This window comes from Musa acuminata, chromosome BXJ3-2, assembly GCF_036884655.1.
Source record: "Musa acuminata AAA Group cultivar baxijiao chromosome BXJ3-2, Cavendish_Baxijiao_AAA, whole genome shotgun sequence".
Lineage (NCBI taxonomy): Eukaryota > Viridiplantae > Streptophyta > Magnoliopsida > Zingiberales > Musaceae > Musa > Musa acuminata.
The window spans coordinates 21,873,900-21,887,999 of NC_088350.1; the positions used below are offsets into that span (position 1 = coordinate 21,873,900).

The 14,100-nt window shown below is 37.9% G+C and overlaps 2 protein-coding genes across 5 annotated transcripts; one reads left to right on the forward strand and one right to left on the reverse strand.

The window, feature by feature from the left end:
* The first annotated feature begins 1,660 nt into the window (after window positions 1-1,660).
* On the forward strand, window positions 1,661-9,424 carry LOC135585112 (probable polygalacturonase). 3 transcript variants are annotated; one of them, XM_065140175.1, is made up of 8 exons: window positions 1,661-1,736; window positions 1,846-2,144; window positions 2,232-2,413; window positions 3,503-3,820; window positions 4,325-4,445; window positions 4,847-5,021; window positions 5,136-5,206; window positions 6,201-7,117. In XM_065140175.1, the coding sequence occupies exons 3-8, from the start codon at window positions 2,396-2,398 to the stop codon at window positions 6,866-6,868; spliced, it is 1,371 nt and encodes a 456-aa protein (XP_064996247.1). In that variant the 5' UTR covers window positions 1,661-1,736; window positions 1,846-2,144; window positions 2,232-2,395; the 3' UTR covers window positions 6,869-7,117. The 3 variants fall into 3 exon arrangements, with proteins under 3 accessions (XP_064996247.1, XP_064996248.1, XP_064996246.1); XM_065140176.1 differs by lacking the exon at window positions 1,661-1,736 and adding an exon at window positions 9,404-9,424 and having other exon boundaries at window positions 1,778-2,144; window positions 6,201-6,835; XM_065140174.1 differs by lacking the exon at window positions 1,661-1,736 and having other exon boundaries at window positions 1,779-2,144.
* On the reverse strand, window positions 8,644-13,755 carry LOC103974760 (uncharacterized). Of its 2 annotated transcripts, XM_009389649.3 has the most exons (3): window positions 13,550-13,751; window positions 9,437-12,242; window positions 8,644-9,319 (listed from the first exon to the last, which is right to left on the reverse strand). In XM_009389649.3, the coding sequence occupies exons 1-3, from the start codon at window positions 13,589-13,591 to the stop codon at window positions 8,862-8,864; spliced, it is 3,306 nt and encodes a 1,101-aa protein (XP_009387924.2). In that variant the 5' UTR covers window positions 13,592-13,751; the 3' UTR covers window positions 8,644-8,861. The 2 variants fall into 2 exon arrangements, with proteins under 2 accessions (XP_009387924.2, XP_009387923.2); XM_009389648.3 differs by having other exon boundaries at window positions 8,644-12,242; window positions 13,550-13,755.
* Between the last annotated feature and the right edge of the window lie 345 nt (window positions 13,756-14,100).

Below are 14,100 nucleotides of genomic sequence, written 5' to 3' on the forward strand. Positions count from 1 at the left end.
TTCAGTTGCAAGCATGCAGGAATTTCTTGTTTCTGAGAGTTTTGGTGACCATGAAAGGAGATGATGCAGGTTGGTTGACCTTGATCCGCACCAAAGAGAGCTAGGACTTGGATTTAGTTGCGGGCGTGCAGGGAGATCTACCAAAGGAGTGAATTGTGTTTGCAGGTTGGTTGACCTTGATGCACACAGAAGAGAGCTTATTCCATCTGAAAGACTTAGATTTAGTCGCAAGAATATCTTGTTTCTGAAAGCCTGGTGGGCATGCATGCAGGGATATCTACGGAAGGAGTGTAGTATTGATGCATGATGGTTGACCCTGATCCATCTGAAGGACTTAGATGAGAACATGCAGGAAATATATCTTATTTCTGCAACTTTTGATGAGCATGCATGCAGGGATATCTACTGGATGAGTGTAAGGTTGATGCAGATCGGTTGACCCTGCTCTCTCTGAAGGAATTGGGAGTATCTTGTTTCTGGAAGTCTAATGTGCATGTGGGTGCAGGTTTGTTGGGGTTGACCATGACACACAGAAGATGAACTCTTCCAGGGGATGGCACTGACTGAAATGCCATCTATCATCTTTATTATTAGGTACTTTCTCCATAAACTATATAGTATTCTTCTCAGACATTGGATCCCAAGTCTGGCTCCACTTTGCAGTGACATGGCACAGAAGCCACTTGTTCTACCATGTCCTTTTCCTTGCCATCCCTGTCTCCTCCTTTATGGACCTCCCAACATCTTTTCTAAGCACCCAGAATCCCTGTTTCCGATGGCCAGCCTTTAGTTAGAGCTTGACTTATTGACTGGAAATAAAGTTCAAACCAGTAGATGATTCATTCTATATTAACCTGGGAATCATGTGGTCTCATCAGTTCTGCTGCTACTTTCTTGGAAACTGCAAACAATAGCCAGCAGGCATACGGCTCAGATCAATGGCGAGCTCGCTCACTTCATCTCACTGTCTCTTGACACACAAAAGATGTGATCTTTGGAAGCTCCATGGGAGTTCCCCTGTCTCACCAGAAGCTGAGCATTGACATCTGACACTGCAAGTGTGATCCCCTGTGCCCATTGTCACTTACTGCATCTTCCCTGGACGGAAAACTTGTCTCTTCTCATTACGACAGAGATCAAATCCCCTTCCCAGAGTAACTCCTAAGTCTTTTGCTAAGCTCGACCAACTTGAATGTAATTCCGATAGAGGATAAAGTGAGGAAAAGAGATCTACGAATGTTGTGATTAGACGAGATGAGATAATTAGCATTAGTGATATTGAAAATAGACAGAGATAAAAATAAAGATTATTTGACTAAGGAAATTACTTGATGCATGATTCGATAGTTGAAAAGATTAATATAATGCAGCCAAAGAATTGAGACTTTACAGCTTGTTGCCGCTGTTGAAGAGTCTTTCTTTGATGATATCACTGTGGCATAATGGTAGGAAGGGATGAAAAGGACAGAAGTCGCGTTGAATCTTGACGAAGCTGCGAAACTTAGATTTATGATCAATGAGAGTTTTAGATAGGAAAGGAATTATCTCCTCTTAAGTAGGTCAAGTCAACACTATGACCATGTGCCGCTTGCTTGGATTGGAATTCAACGAGAGAGAGAGAGAGAGAGAGAAGATGACAAGGGGTGGTGTGCAAGGGAGGAGGGGGCTGCAGAGTTTGGAGGCACTCTTCACGGGTATTCTGGTCAGTGGAATCCGAAGAGGCAAAGACCAACCTTGTACAACTGCTGTCCTTTTAACTTCTCTCTCTCTCTCTCTCCCTCTAATCCTTAGCTGGAGAACTGTAACTGACAACGCCATCCTTGCATGTAATGTCATATGTTTCAGCCTCAACATGAGAGAGAGAGAGAGAGAGAGAGAGAGAGAGAGCAGAGCAGAGCAGTCTGATAAGAGTGAAACTCAGTAGCAGCAGCAGATTTGATTCCATGGAGATTTATGCCCACAAAGACATCACACTGGCTGTGTCTCCTCCAATTCGGCAGTGGATTTAAGGCAGCTCAAGAGGGCGCTGTGGATCCTTTAGGTTACTGGACGGTGGTTTGTTTGTCTGTAAAGAGAGGGAGAGGGAGCAGCTGAAGACAAAAGGTGGCGGACAGGAACAGTTTTGTTCTTTTGCAGTACAGACTGTAATGATTTTTTCCCTCTCTCTCTCTCTCTCTCTGTGTATTTCTTTTTTCTTTTGATTGATGGTGGGATTGGTCTTTTGAGAACAGAAGCAGCCCATAGATCGCAATGGAGTTGATGGGTTCCACTTCCACTTGATTGCCGTAACATCATCAGATCACCACAGGATTTTCGAGATTGTGCTTCCCTTTTGGTGTAGTTAGAGCTTGTTCATTGCTTCTTTGGTTGTTTGGGCCGATTAGAACCTAGTCACATGAAGAGATCTGCAGTTGTAAGTGTCTCTGTTTCTCCTGCTTCACGCTTGGATTCCTTTTTCCTCTTGACGTCTTGAGGTCAATTGTTGAGCTCTGCAATACGGTTATATCTGAATGGATCTTAGTTTGTGTAAAGCTAGTTGGTTCTCTTTCTTTCTTCTGATACTGGAATGTGGATCTGTGATGGAAAATACATCTGCTTCTAGTATTGAATCTATCATTCCCTTTTCGTTTCTTTCTCATTTTATTGCAATAGCAGGCCTTCGCTGCAACTTGACCTTCCAGTCACGTATAAAAGAGAGTTTTATTGTATCTAATCTGCAGTCTGCATTTTAATATGGTTTTCGATTCACTTATTATTCTATCAATACTTCGATCTTTTGCAGCATCTGAAACAAAATTCGATGCACATTGGATATATGATTTCAATCCTGTTCTCAAGCCATTGTGCTATGTAGGATTAATGAACTTTGTAATCCAGATTCATGGTTTCCTAGGCTGGATTATGGAGCATTTTTTTCTCTTACAAATGAATCAAGGGGAGCCTCTTTGGTGAAACTTATCTCCCCCCCTTGACGATTTCCTTGATGTATTCACCCACCAATGTAAAATCTAGTTACAAGAGAACCAAGTGGGTTTTGATAATATTCTTTTTCCATTTACCTCAAATAATATGACCTATTGAAAAGCATATTACCGGTTCATGAAAGTGATTTAAGTTAGTCCTACATTCTGATATAGGTTTTGTTTTCTTCCAATTTTATTTATAAACTGGGATCCTAAATCAATATCATATACTTCCCTTTAGTTTTTCATTTTTTGTTCTGAAAATTGAGTTTGCAAACCCATACTGGAATTGGACCTGCTTAACATTGCATCATTCATGACATCCAACTTTTGACTCTCAATTATATAAGCTAGCATCTCAAGAGATACAAAAGGAGCTGATTGAATTTGGAAGAAACAAATATTTTGAGTTTGATTCTTTCAAGTGATCATGTAGAGGATGGATGCTAGAAAATATTTGTGTTAATTTTCTTTTAACCAAATCCCGAATGATTTTGAGATCATTGTTTTCCTTATTAACCTATGGAATTTTGACTCAGCTGCTAGAAACTCTTATGATTCTTGCAACGGTCGGTCAGTCATCATGGGCTGCCTTGTCTACTTCATCCTGCAAGGAGATGGGATCAAGCATGTATCGGCCACACACTGTCACTGTAACAGAGTTTGGTGCCATTGGTGATGGTGTCACGCTAAATACCAAAGCCTTTCAGAATGCTATCTTTTATCTCCATTCATTTGCAGATAAGGGTGGGGCGCAGCTGTTTGTGCCTGCTGGAAAGTGGCTGACTGGAAGTTTTAGTCTCATCAGCCATCTCACTATATCACTAGACAAGGATGCCGTAATAATTGGATCCATGGTGAGTGTGTAGTTTCATATCAAATCTATGTTTGCAGTACACGGTAGAAACAGTTTAGATTGCTTTGTCTCCTGCCTTGGTTTTTATATTGGAAACTAGACATGTCCCTGTAACATAAAAAACAGCAGGCATCGAGATTACTTGTGAAGACGGTCCCAACTATCTAATATTTGAGGTTGCTTAGACTAGTGGCACTATCAGTTTTTGTCAAGGAGAAGATGCATTATGTGTCTCTTTGAAAAGTTCACAAATTGTCATGAACTGATGTACTTCAATTTTCTGCACACATCCTTCAGATGATGTAGTTGCCTCTAATTACACTGAAAACTAAATCTGATGTGATGCTTCATTTTACTGAAACCCTCCTGTATCGAGGAAAAAAAAAATCTTATGAAAGAAAACTTTGTAGGGTGGCTTGCTTCTGTTTATTTTTCTATATTCTCTCTGTTTACATATAAAATTGTGTATGATCTGTGAAAAATTATCCATTACACTTTAATACAGGATTCCTCTGATTGGCCAGTCATTGATCCATTGCCATCATATGGCCGGGGTAGGGAGCTACCTGGTGGAAGACATCAAAGCCTCATACATGGGTCCAACCTGACTGATGTGATAATAACAGGTCAGTAAATCTTGAATGAGTTTTGCCTAATGTTTCTCTCTTAATTTACAGTGGTAATGAGTAATGGCTCAAAAGGCAACCGTTATCTTATTGATTATTGTGCAATTTCTATTTAGTGAGCTGTTGTATTGGATGCTTTTGAACATTCCAATTTTATTTTTGCTGGGCATTATTCAAGCAACATCCGAGCGCAACAATCTGAATCTTTATCTTTAAATAGAAAGGCCAGGGAATACATAAGAGTATAGTGTCAAATAGTTGTCCTGATTTCACTACGAACTTGTTTCAGGTAGCAATGGGACTATCAACAACAATCTGTATCTTTAAATAGAAAGGCGAGGGAATGCATAAAGAGTATAGTGTCAAATAATTGTGCTGATTTCACTATGAACTTGTTTCAGGTGGCAATGGGACTATCAATGGCCAAGGCAGCGTTTGGTGGGATTGGTTTAACAACCACATTCTCAACTATACTCGACCACATCTCATAGAACTCATTTACTCGACTGGAGTGGTCATCTCAAATCTTACGTTCATTAACTCACCATTTTGGGCCATCCACCCCGTATATTGCAGGTTTGTCCATCCTAGTGGATGTATTTATTTCTCTTATTAGCTCTGTAGATTGATGTTCGAGTGGAGCTTTTATGAGCTAGGGGAGACTTGAGACTGCTTTTATTGGATTAACAGCCAAGTGCTCATCCAGAATGTCACAATCCTTGCCCCACCCGATTCACCAAACACAGATGGAATAGATCCAGGTAATGATAAAGATCTACAGCTACAAACTGTAGTGATACTATTCAGTATCAAGTAGTCGTAGACTCATAGTAATGATAAAGATCATGTACAACTGAAGATGTTTATAATTATTTACTTGCTGTTTCATCCAACAAAAAAATGGATAATGCTCATCTTCACTGAAATCCAGTAGCTTGCACCATTTGGTCTTTATATGACTCCTGTTCAGTTGCTAATTTTCATTGTGCCAATACTTCAAACTTTAAAGTTCTCAGTTTTACATAAAAAAAACTATGGCTTTGCACAGATCATAAGAAAAGCATGCACATAGCCTATATTATACTTCTGTGATTATGATTTTGTTGAGATAATCAACTGTATCATATAGACTTGAAACAAAGTGCTGAACTAATGCAATATGGAAAACTTAAGTGCTGAAATATAGACCACTCATCTATGAACTCCACTTTGCAAGCTTGTGTCGAAAATCCTGCAATATAGCTTAATTGCTTGATGCTCATATTCAGGCACTTTTGGAACTTATGATAAAATTTTAATGAAGAAGAATTCCTTGTTAAAAATTTAGTGATGAGTATGTGTACCAATATTTTGTCAATCATTTTAGCTCAAGCAAGGATAAATCACCAAATAGGTAGCTTTCTACTTGTGAGTCCCAATTTTAATATAATGAAAAGTTGAAGATTTTTGCATCTTAAGTTCTTATGCATTTTCAAATTTACACATTATTTAGTTATGCAGTAAAGATGCAGGTCAATTCTTATTCTTGTGATCATCATGATGTTTCCTGTCATGGTCTGAGATGCTTGTCCTTTTTATTTCACATTCTAAGATTGAAACTTTTGTTTTTAACATTTGAACTGGTATTGTGTTAATAAAAGAAGTTGGCATGAGTGGCCATGAGTGTTCTGCATATAATTCCCTTGAAATTCTTCTCAAAATTTTGATTATTAAATGTGTACAATGATTTCGCTCATGTCATTCAAATGAATCCAGATTCGTCCAGTAATGTCTGCATTGAAGATTGTTACATCAGCACCGGTGATGATCTTATTGTCATCAAGAGTGGATGGGATGAGTATGGCATTTCTTATGCTCATCCAAGCTCCAACATCAGCATCCGACGCATCGTAGGAGAAGCCAAATCAGGTGCAGGCATTGCCTTTGGGAGTGAGATGTCTGGTGGCATATCGGATGTGGAGGCAGAGGACATATCTCTGTTTAATTCATTGTATGGCATCAGAATAAAGACATCTCCAGGACGTGGTGGGTATGTTCAGTACATCCACATCTCCAATGTTGTTCTGAACAATGTCAACATAGCCATTGGTATAACTGGACAATATGGTGAGCACCCAGATGAGAATTTTGATCCAAATGCACTTCCCATTATAAACATGATCACCCTGGAAGACATTAAGGGAACAAATATCAAACATGCTGGCACATTAGAAGGTATTCAAGGTGATAACTTCAGCAGTATTTGCTTGTTCAATGTCCACCTCAATGTGACCTCAAGTTCTCCATGGCAATGCTCATATATCCAAGGCTCTTCTAACTTGGTCTCTCCAGAATCATGTGAGCCACTCAGAAACCCATACCAAACCTCAGTTTGCTACACAGCTAACCATGTAAGAACTCAAAATCTGGTGCAAGCTGCTTGAGTAGCCTGTTCAGAGTTTTGGCATCATCCTAATCCGAGTCTGCAACTGCACACAAAAAAATAATTCATATCAAAGAATGTCCAATTGTCTACAGAATCTGGTACATGCTTTTTTTTTTTAATTTTGTTTATGTATCGACATATTGCTTTGACTTCCAGTTGAAACTGGTAATGCTTTGTTATCATAACAAGTTCGATATGGCTTGAGAGTATGCTGCAACTGACTTCAGTGCATCCTCACAATAGAATACAGTGACTGTGAGATGTTAAATGGCCTTTTCTGTCTTGTGTTTGCTTATGTTTTCCTGTTTTTGTCAGTAAAAACTAAAAAAATGAGGCTTGAGACATATTTATTATTATCAAGCTTTATTTAAGGTTTCCTCAAGAAACATTTCCCCGAGTTGCCTGTGAGGCTATATGTGCTTTTTGCAAGACATAACCTCTTGATTTCAATTTTCAAACAAACATGTTTTGAGACTAACTAATAAAGTTGTTTCTTATTATACAAACATACAAATAAAGTGAGGCTCAGGCACACTTTTACTACTGGTACTCATAACCTCCTCAACAATGACTAAAGAGCTGCTATTTAAAGCTTAAGAAATCATATTTGCTTTCTGATTTCTAAACAAGTCGAATCACAACCAAAGAGCATCTTAGAACTGCAAGTATTTTATCAGCCAGATTCACCCCAAATTTCTGTAATATAAAAGTAAATGCATCATTAAGAAAAGCAGTTGATCTTATCATTAGATCCAGAAACAAACAAGACAGTTTGCCTTAGGGTAGCCTCAAATCTGCTAATAGTGTGATGTTGCCTGTCAGATAATAGTTATAACTTATAACACCATATGTCAGACAGATTCGAGGTCAGATAGAAGAGAAGGAAATGTAGATGGGGAACTTGTTTGTGATTTGTTTCAGCTTAGATTTTTTCTTCCATTTCCTCTGTGGAGGGCAATGACACGAGATGTTCCATGGATTACTGAAGATCCGGGAAGCAGTAGCAGATGGGAATTGGGTGGTCAATTTTCAGTTTCTCTAATTCATTATACTCTTGCATTTGTTGTCTCAATGGCCAGCCTATTATCTTTCCTGTTATTAAACTAATTCTTTTTTGCACTATATGTAGTTTAATAAAATTCTGAAACTGTTCTCTTGCACCATATGTTGTGGATATGGAATAACTTCTGTCAACTGCTGTCATGCTCACAGCACATTGAACTGTTGAGTTAGACATACAAGAAGGTACCTTAGGATTTTTCCTATAGCATTCGCTTCTTGTATCAATTCTCAAGAAATTTTCCCTCATAATAGAAAGTCGTGTACATGAAACACTCAAAGAAGTTTGATCTAGTCCAAACAGTCAGTTTAAGATTCTTTCTTGTGACTTCACAAAAGCATCATTTTTTATTCATAAAAGTGGCATTGCTAGGATTCTTTTAGACCATCCAGTATCATCTGTTGGTAAAGATCAGTTATTTGCTGTCAGAATTCTTTGAAAACTAGCTACTTAGCTGTTGAGTATTCATAAATGATTCTAGTAATTACAGGAGATTATCAATGTTTGGTCAAATTCTTCACTTGAACATATTTTTAGATTCTGTCACCAGAATCAGGTTAACTTCATATAAATTTCATGCAATAAAGTGAAGAATAAAACAAATTTATTATTGCCTGCAAGAAAGAGCCATACATTGCATTACTAAGAAAAGGAACTTCTTGATGGATTTATAAGCATCAATATCATAAAACAAAAACACCACAAGAACACCATTAAAAAAATGAATAATAAGTAACAATTAGATGAAACCTTATATATATTATTCTGCTAGTCAAGCTAAGAACTAGAAAGCAAGCATATCCTTCCTTCCAGGTATCCTGCCAAAAGATTTCATACAACAGAAGAGGAAGGATCCCAAGCACATGACTATGACCTTTATGTACATGATCAGCAGCCACAGAGATCACACACAAATTTGTCTCATTCTAGATCATTTGATTTCTTGTTTGCTTTTTGCCGACATATTTTTTGAACTTGGTGATTTTCCCATCATTATCTTCTTTGCTTTAATGAGTGACTGCTTGAGCTTTGATATTATGTTATTTGAATGTCGTTGGGAGGGCTTAGCTGGGATGTCCTGTTTAGGAGCCTCTCCTTCTACCTTCATAACATCAGCACATTTCGGAGTCATAATTAAGTTTTCATCTTTAGGATTCTCTGTTCCTTCTTCATCTTGAGCACCTTCTTTATCCTTCTCAGCATCCATAGTTCTAGTAGCACCTAATGCAGCAACCACATTTGTCTCTTTGTCAAGATCTCTGACAGTCTCAGCATAATTTTCCTTGCTTGTAATGCTCTCATCCTTGCTTTCCTTGACAATTGAACATTCATAATCTTTTGCCTCTTTACCCTTCTCCTGAGTCACTTCATGACCTTCAGATGTTTTATCTTGCACAGGAAAGACATTTGAAGCATCACTATTAATACCAGCATAATTGGTGATCTCACCTAAAGTTATCTTATTTCTTGCAGAGTTTTTACACTTTTCTTTGACCATTTCATTACCTGTGGAAGATTTATCAAGCTCTGACGAGACTCCAGCCATTCCAAAAGCTTCGATCAAAGACGTCTTTTCGCTTTCCAGGTTCTCAACCTTGCTCTCCCCTACTACTTCAGCAACAACAGAGTAGCTCTCTAACTCTGTTGAGTTTTTCAGATTATCTTCTTTTGTTCCATCTACTATTTCAGTAACTTCTAAATTTCTCTTTCCATCCAATGCTGCATCAGCTGTTTCAATACCACAATCGAGATTTTTTGAAGTCTCCAATAAAGTCGCTCTATCATCTTTTAAGCTCTTATCCTCAATGTCCTTGACCTTTGCTACAACTTGTGAAGGATCATTCTTCTCTTGGACCATGTAAGCTTCTTCAGGGCCTTTCACTTCCTTGAAGTGTATTTCAGAAATTTCACCAGGAGCATCAACACCGTTTGGGTTATCTGTGGAAGTATTGCTTCCAAAAATATCATCTTTCTTGTCCTCAAACTTTTGAGTGCTCACATTAGCCTTTTCTCCTTCTAATGGAACTTCGGCAGTTAAACTAGCAGAATCAACTTTGTTTGTTTCAGTCATTGATTGTTCCTCAACTTCTGTCAACTTGTCTTTCTTCTCATATATGACTTCAGCTTTTGGTTGTGTGATCTCATCGGCAATTTGAATAGCTGAAGTGAGATTTGTTGACTGGGTAATATTTGCAGTAGCATGAGGTTTAGGCATGCCAAAGTCAGTTGCATCTTCTTTCACTGGATTTATTATAGCCACCACATCAGCCTCACTTAAATTATTTAAATCGTTATCCTCTTCTATTGCAACTGTTACCATATCATTTTCTTCCTTTACTGCAACTTGCACAGTGTCACTAGTAGCATCCACTTCATTTGCCTGGTTCATTTTTCGTTCTTCGACTTTTGGTTCTTTAATTTCTGTTACTGCTTCTTGCTTGACATCTATGGTTTTAGCTTCAATCTCTCTACTTTCTTCAGTAGTTATAATAGTTGAACTAGTGCTACTAGATTCTGTTGGATGAACAACAGCAGGAACTACCAGCACATCAGAATCATCTGCAACTTCTTCCACTGGATCATTCTTCTCTTCTACCATGGCAACATCTTCAGGGTCTTTCACTTCCTCAAAAGGGGTTTCAAGAATTTCACCAGTCACATCGACACCATTTGGTAGCTCTATGGAAGTCTTGTCTTCTAAACAATCATCCTTTTTATCCCCAATTATCTCAATGCTCACATCTGCAGTCAAACCAGCAGGGTCAACTTTGCTTGTTTCAGCGATCGACTGTTCTTCATTTTCTATCAACTTGTCTTGTGTGACCTCATCAAAAGCTTGAATAGATGAAGTGCCATTTGTTGACAGAGGGGTATTTGCAGTAGCAAGAGGTTCCATATGAGCCTCAGTCAAATTGTGCAAACTGCTATCCTTATCCTCAACCATCTCAGCTGTTACAGTATCCTTGTCTTCCTTTACTGCAACCTCCACAGTTTCACTGGTAGCATCAACTTCATTTGCCTGATTCATTGCTTGTTCTTCAACTTCAGGTTCGTCAATTTCAGTAAATGCTTCTTGCTTGCCATCTACGATTTTAGCTTCTAGCCCTTGAGTTTCCTCAATAGTTTTAATAGCTGAAGTAGTATTACTGGACTCAATTGGATCAACAAAAGTGGCAACTTTAGACACTTCAGAGTCAGCTACAACTTCTTTCACTGGATATGTAGCCTCCAATGGAATCTCATTCTTATTTTCCAAACTGTCATCCTTGTCCTTGACCATTTCAAGACTTACAACACTGCTGTCTTCCTTGGTTGAGACATCAACAGTCTCACTAGAAGAACTAGCTCCATTTACCTGATCCATTACTGGTTCTTCAACATCTCTAAATTCTTGTTTGTCATCTGTGATTCCAACTTCTGGCTTTACAGTCTCTTCAGCTCTTCCAACAGCTGAAGTAGCAGCAGCAATCTCAATCAGGTTTATGACATCAGGAACTTCAGAAAAACCAGCAACAACTGCAACTTCTTTCACTCCGTCTTCGATTGTTCTGCTCTCTGTTCGTTCTTCCATGGTGTCCTTCATGATCTCTCCAGCTCCATCAGATGATTCAAGAAAATCTGGAACCATTTCTATGCTTTCTGATGCAAAATTCTCAACTTTCATGTCATCTTCTGAGCTGTTTGAGTTGCTTATCTTTTGCTCTGAAGAATCACCAGTGACATGAGCATCAACCAAGAATTCTTCAAATTGGGAATCCTCCCCACTTTCTTTGGGTGCAGACTCCGCGGTAGTGCATGACAAAACTGGCTCTTCCTTTTTGTCCTCTGTTTCTGAGATTGGAACTTTGGAGATATCTGAAGCCACTTGACCTTTGACACCTTCAGATTCTTGTTGTTCAACCAAAATCTCACCTGCATTCCCTTCTCCATCTTCTACTGGTCCTGGTGACAGTTCTTGCGTGTCAGATTCATATTGTTTCTTTGATTCATCTTCTCTTTTCTCTGAAGAAACTGAAATGCCAGCTTTTTGTTGAGGATCTGCTTCATCTTCCACAACCTGAGCAGACAAAGCCACTGAATCTGACATCTCATTGTTACTAGATTCTGTATCCTCTTTCACATCCTCAACAATGGATTCATTCTTTTCTCTGGATTTTTCTTCTGCTTCAGTGGCAACAGCAGCTTCAACATCTGTTGAACACACCATCTTTAGCTTTTCTTCCTCATCCATCTTTTTAGGTTCTTTTGGATGGGAATTAGTCTCTCCATTCATGTCTATCTCCTCGTTGATAACTCTTTTCTCCTCAACAATCTGCAGATTTTTTTAATAGTCGGATGTAAATTGAAAAAAGAAAAAAAAATATTTGCATGAAATTCCTGCATGCCTCAACTGCAATCAATATACAAATGCTAACAGGCATTTAATCAACATTTTAAGAATATTAAAATATTTTGTCTTGAAATTCCAAAGGAGCCGAGACACATGATATTATAATATCATGCCAAAGCATTTCAATGTTTCTTCTAGTGATTTTGAAATAAGAAAGATTTTGTGGTGCTTGGATGTTAAAAAAAGAATGTTTTTTTTAATATTAAGCAGGTTTCTTACATACAGCTAAACATTTTATTTTATTTTATTTTTTGCATGAAGAAGAGGAGAAATTGAAGTTCAAATAAAAAAAATTTGAAGTCTGCCAAAACATTGCTTCCTTTTCTTGAAGTTATTGAAGTAGAAACCTGAGTTAGTGTAAAACCTTCTAATTATAATAATTTCAGAAGCAACTCAAACATTTCAAAAAAAAAAAAGAAAAAAATCCAGAAACAATGTCACCCACATATTCCAAGTTCTTCAATGTAATTTGTGTGTGTGAGTGAGTGAGAGAGAGAGAGAGAGAGAGAGAGAGAGATCAAACCAATTCTAAGTGGATCATATAAGCAATTATCAGTATTATTCCTCAAATAAGGAAAATTAATGCAGTGTTCAGAAATAAAAACCATACTACTTACTCCACTAAACAACAGAATGAAGAACATAAAAGTGGATCATCAGATAGAATGGAGATTGGTGATTTTAAGAAATACAGACTGATGAAGCTGCTCCATGTCAAGTGACCAATCTATTGCAACACAAAAAATACTTTATGTTCACATCATGCCACAAAAGTATTTTGACAAAGGACAATTCCTCTTCAATGAAGTGCATCAAGATGAGGTAATAATAGACTCCAGTTGTTGAAGAGAACATTGAAAAGTTAGACACTCCTCATTTACAGGATAGTTAATAAATTGCAATTTCTTATTGAAAGGTATAAAACAGAGAAGGCTCTTCAAAACTTTCTTGAGAGATTGAAAGAAATGATAAATTACTTCATTCAGATTCAGTGGTCATTAAGAAAGCAAAATGAGAACAGCCTGATCTCATGATTGATGAGCACTTAGAGAAATTTAGAAGTTGTGACCAAAAATAGACAAACTGTATAAAAAAAAAAAATTAAACACAGAAAATTGAGGTAATGAGAAATCTGATATCTGATCAAAGCTTTCTCCCAGCAGCACAACACAAAAAGACTCTTGTCAATAATTATCAGGATGGATGTAGAGGCCAACTATTTCAGGTACCTCATCAGTTGTTTGATCTGTTGGCACAGCCTCAGACTCCATGGATTTGGGCAAGCTCAAGGAATCCTTCAGCTTCAGGAGGAAGAGGAGGAGTCAAAGAAGAGGAGAGCAGACAAGAAGAGATACTTCAGATTTGGTACAGTGATGTAAAGAAAGGACCACAAGTTCAATTATGGAGTGAACAGTCCATGAGCTCTACAAAATAAGGCAACAGAAATCCTCCTTAAACCTCTTCTTCAAGAATTTAAATGCCCATTATATAACTGAACAGTCATAATTAATATGAATTCAATTGTACTAATTAGAAATATGAATTCTAGGAATATAATAGATTAAAATGACATGTTTGTTCTTTGTTGATCATATGTCATAAACAGATATATTCCAGAAAAAATGATGTAATTGTCATGGTGATCATAAAGTAGACCAGAGGGAGTGAATCAGGCATCCATGGAGGAAGGAGGACTGAATCATCAGCTGTTAAAGGTATGACAGCACATTCTTTTCTTCTTTTTCCTGCAGTGGCAGGCTGCAGGAGGGCATGAGGTGAT

Coding starts and splice junctions, on each gene's coding strand:
- LOC135585112 (XM_065140175.1), top strand. Junction 3,821..4,324: donor CCGTAATAATTGGATCCATG/GTGAGTGTGTAG, acceptor ACTTTAATACAG/GATTCCTCTGATTGGCCAGT. Junction 5,207..6,200: donor CACAGATGGAATAGATCCAG/GTAATGATAAAG, acceptor AAATGAATCCAG/ATTCGTCCAGTAATGTCTGC.
- LOC103974760 (XM_009389648.3), bottom strand. CDS start 13,591: ATGGAGTCTGAGGCTGTGCCAACAGATCAAACAACTGATGAG. Junction 12,243..13,549: donor CAGATCAAACAACTGATGAG/GTACCTGAAATA, acceptor AAAAATCTGCAG/ATTGTTGAGGAGAAAAGAGT.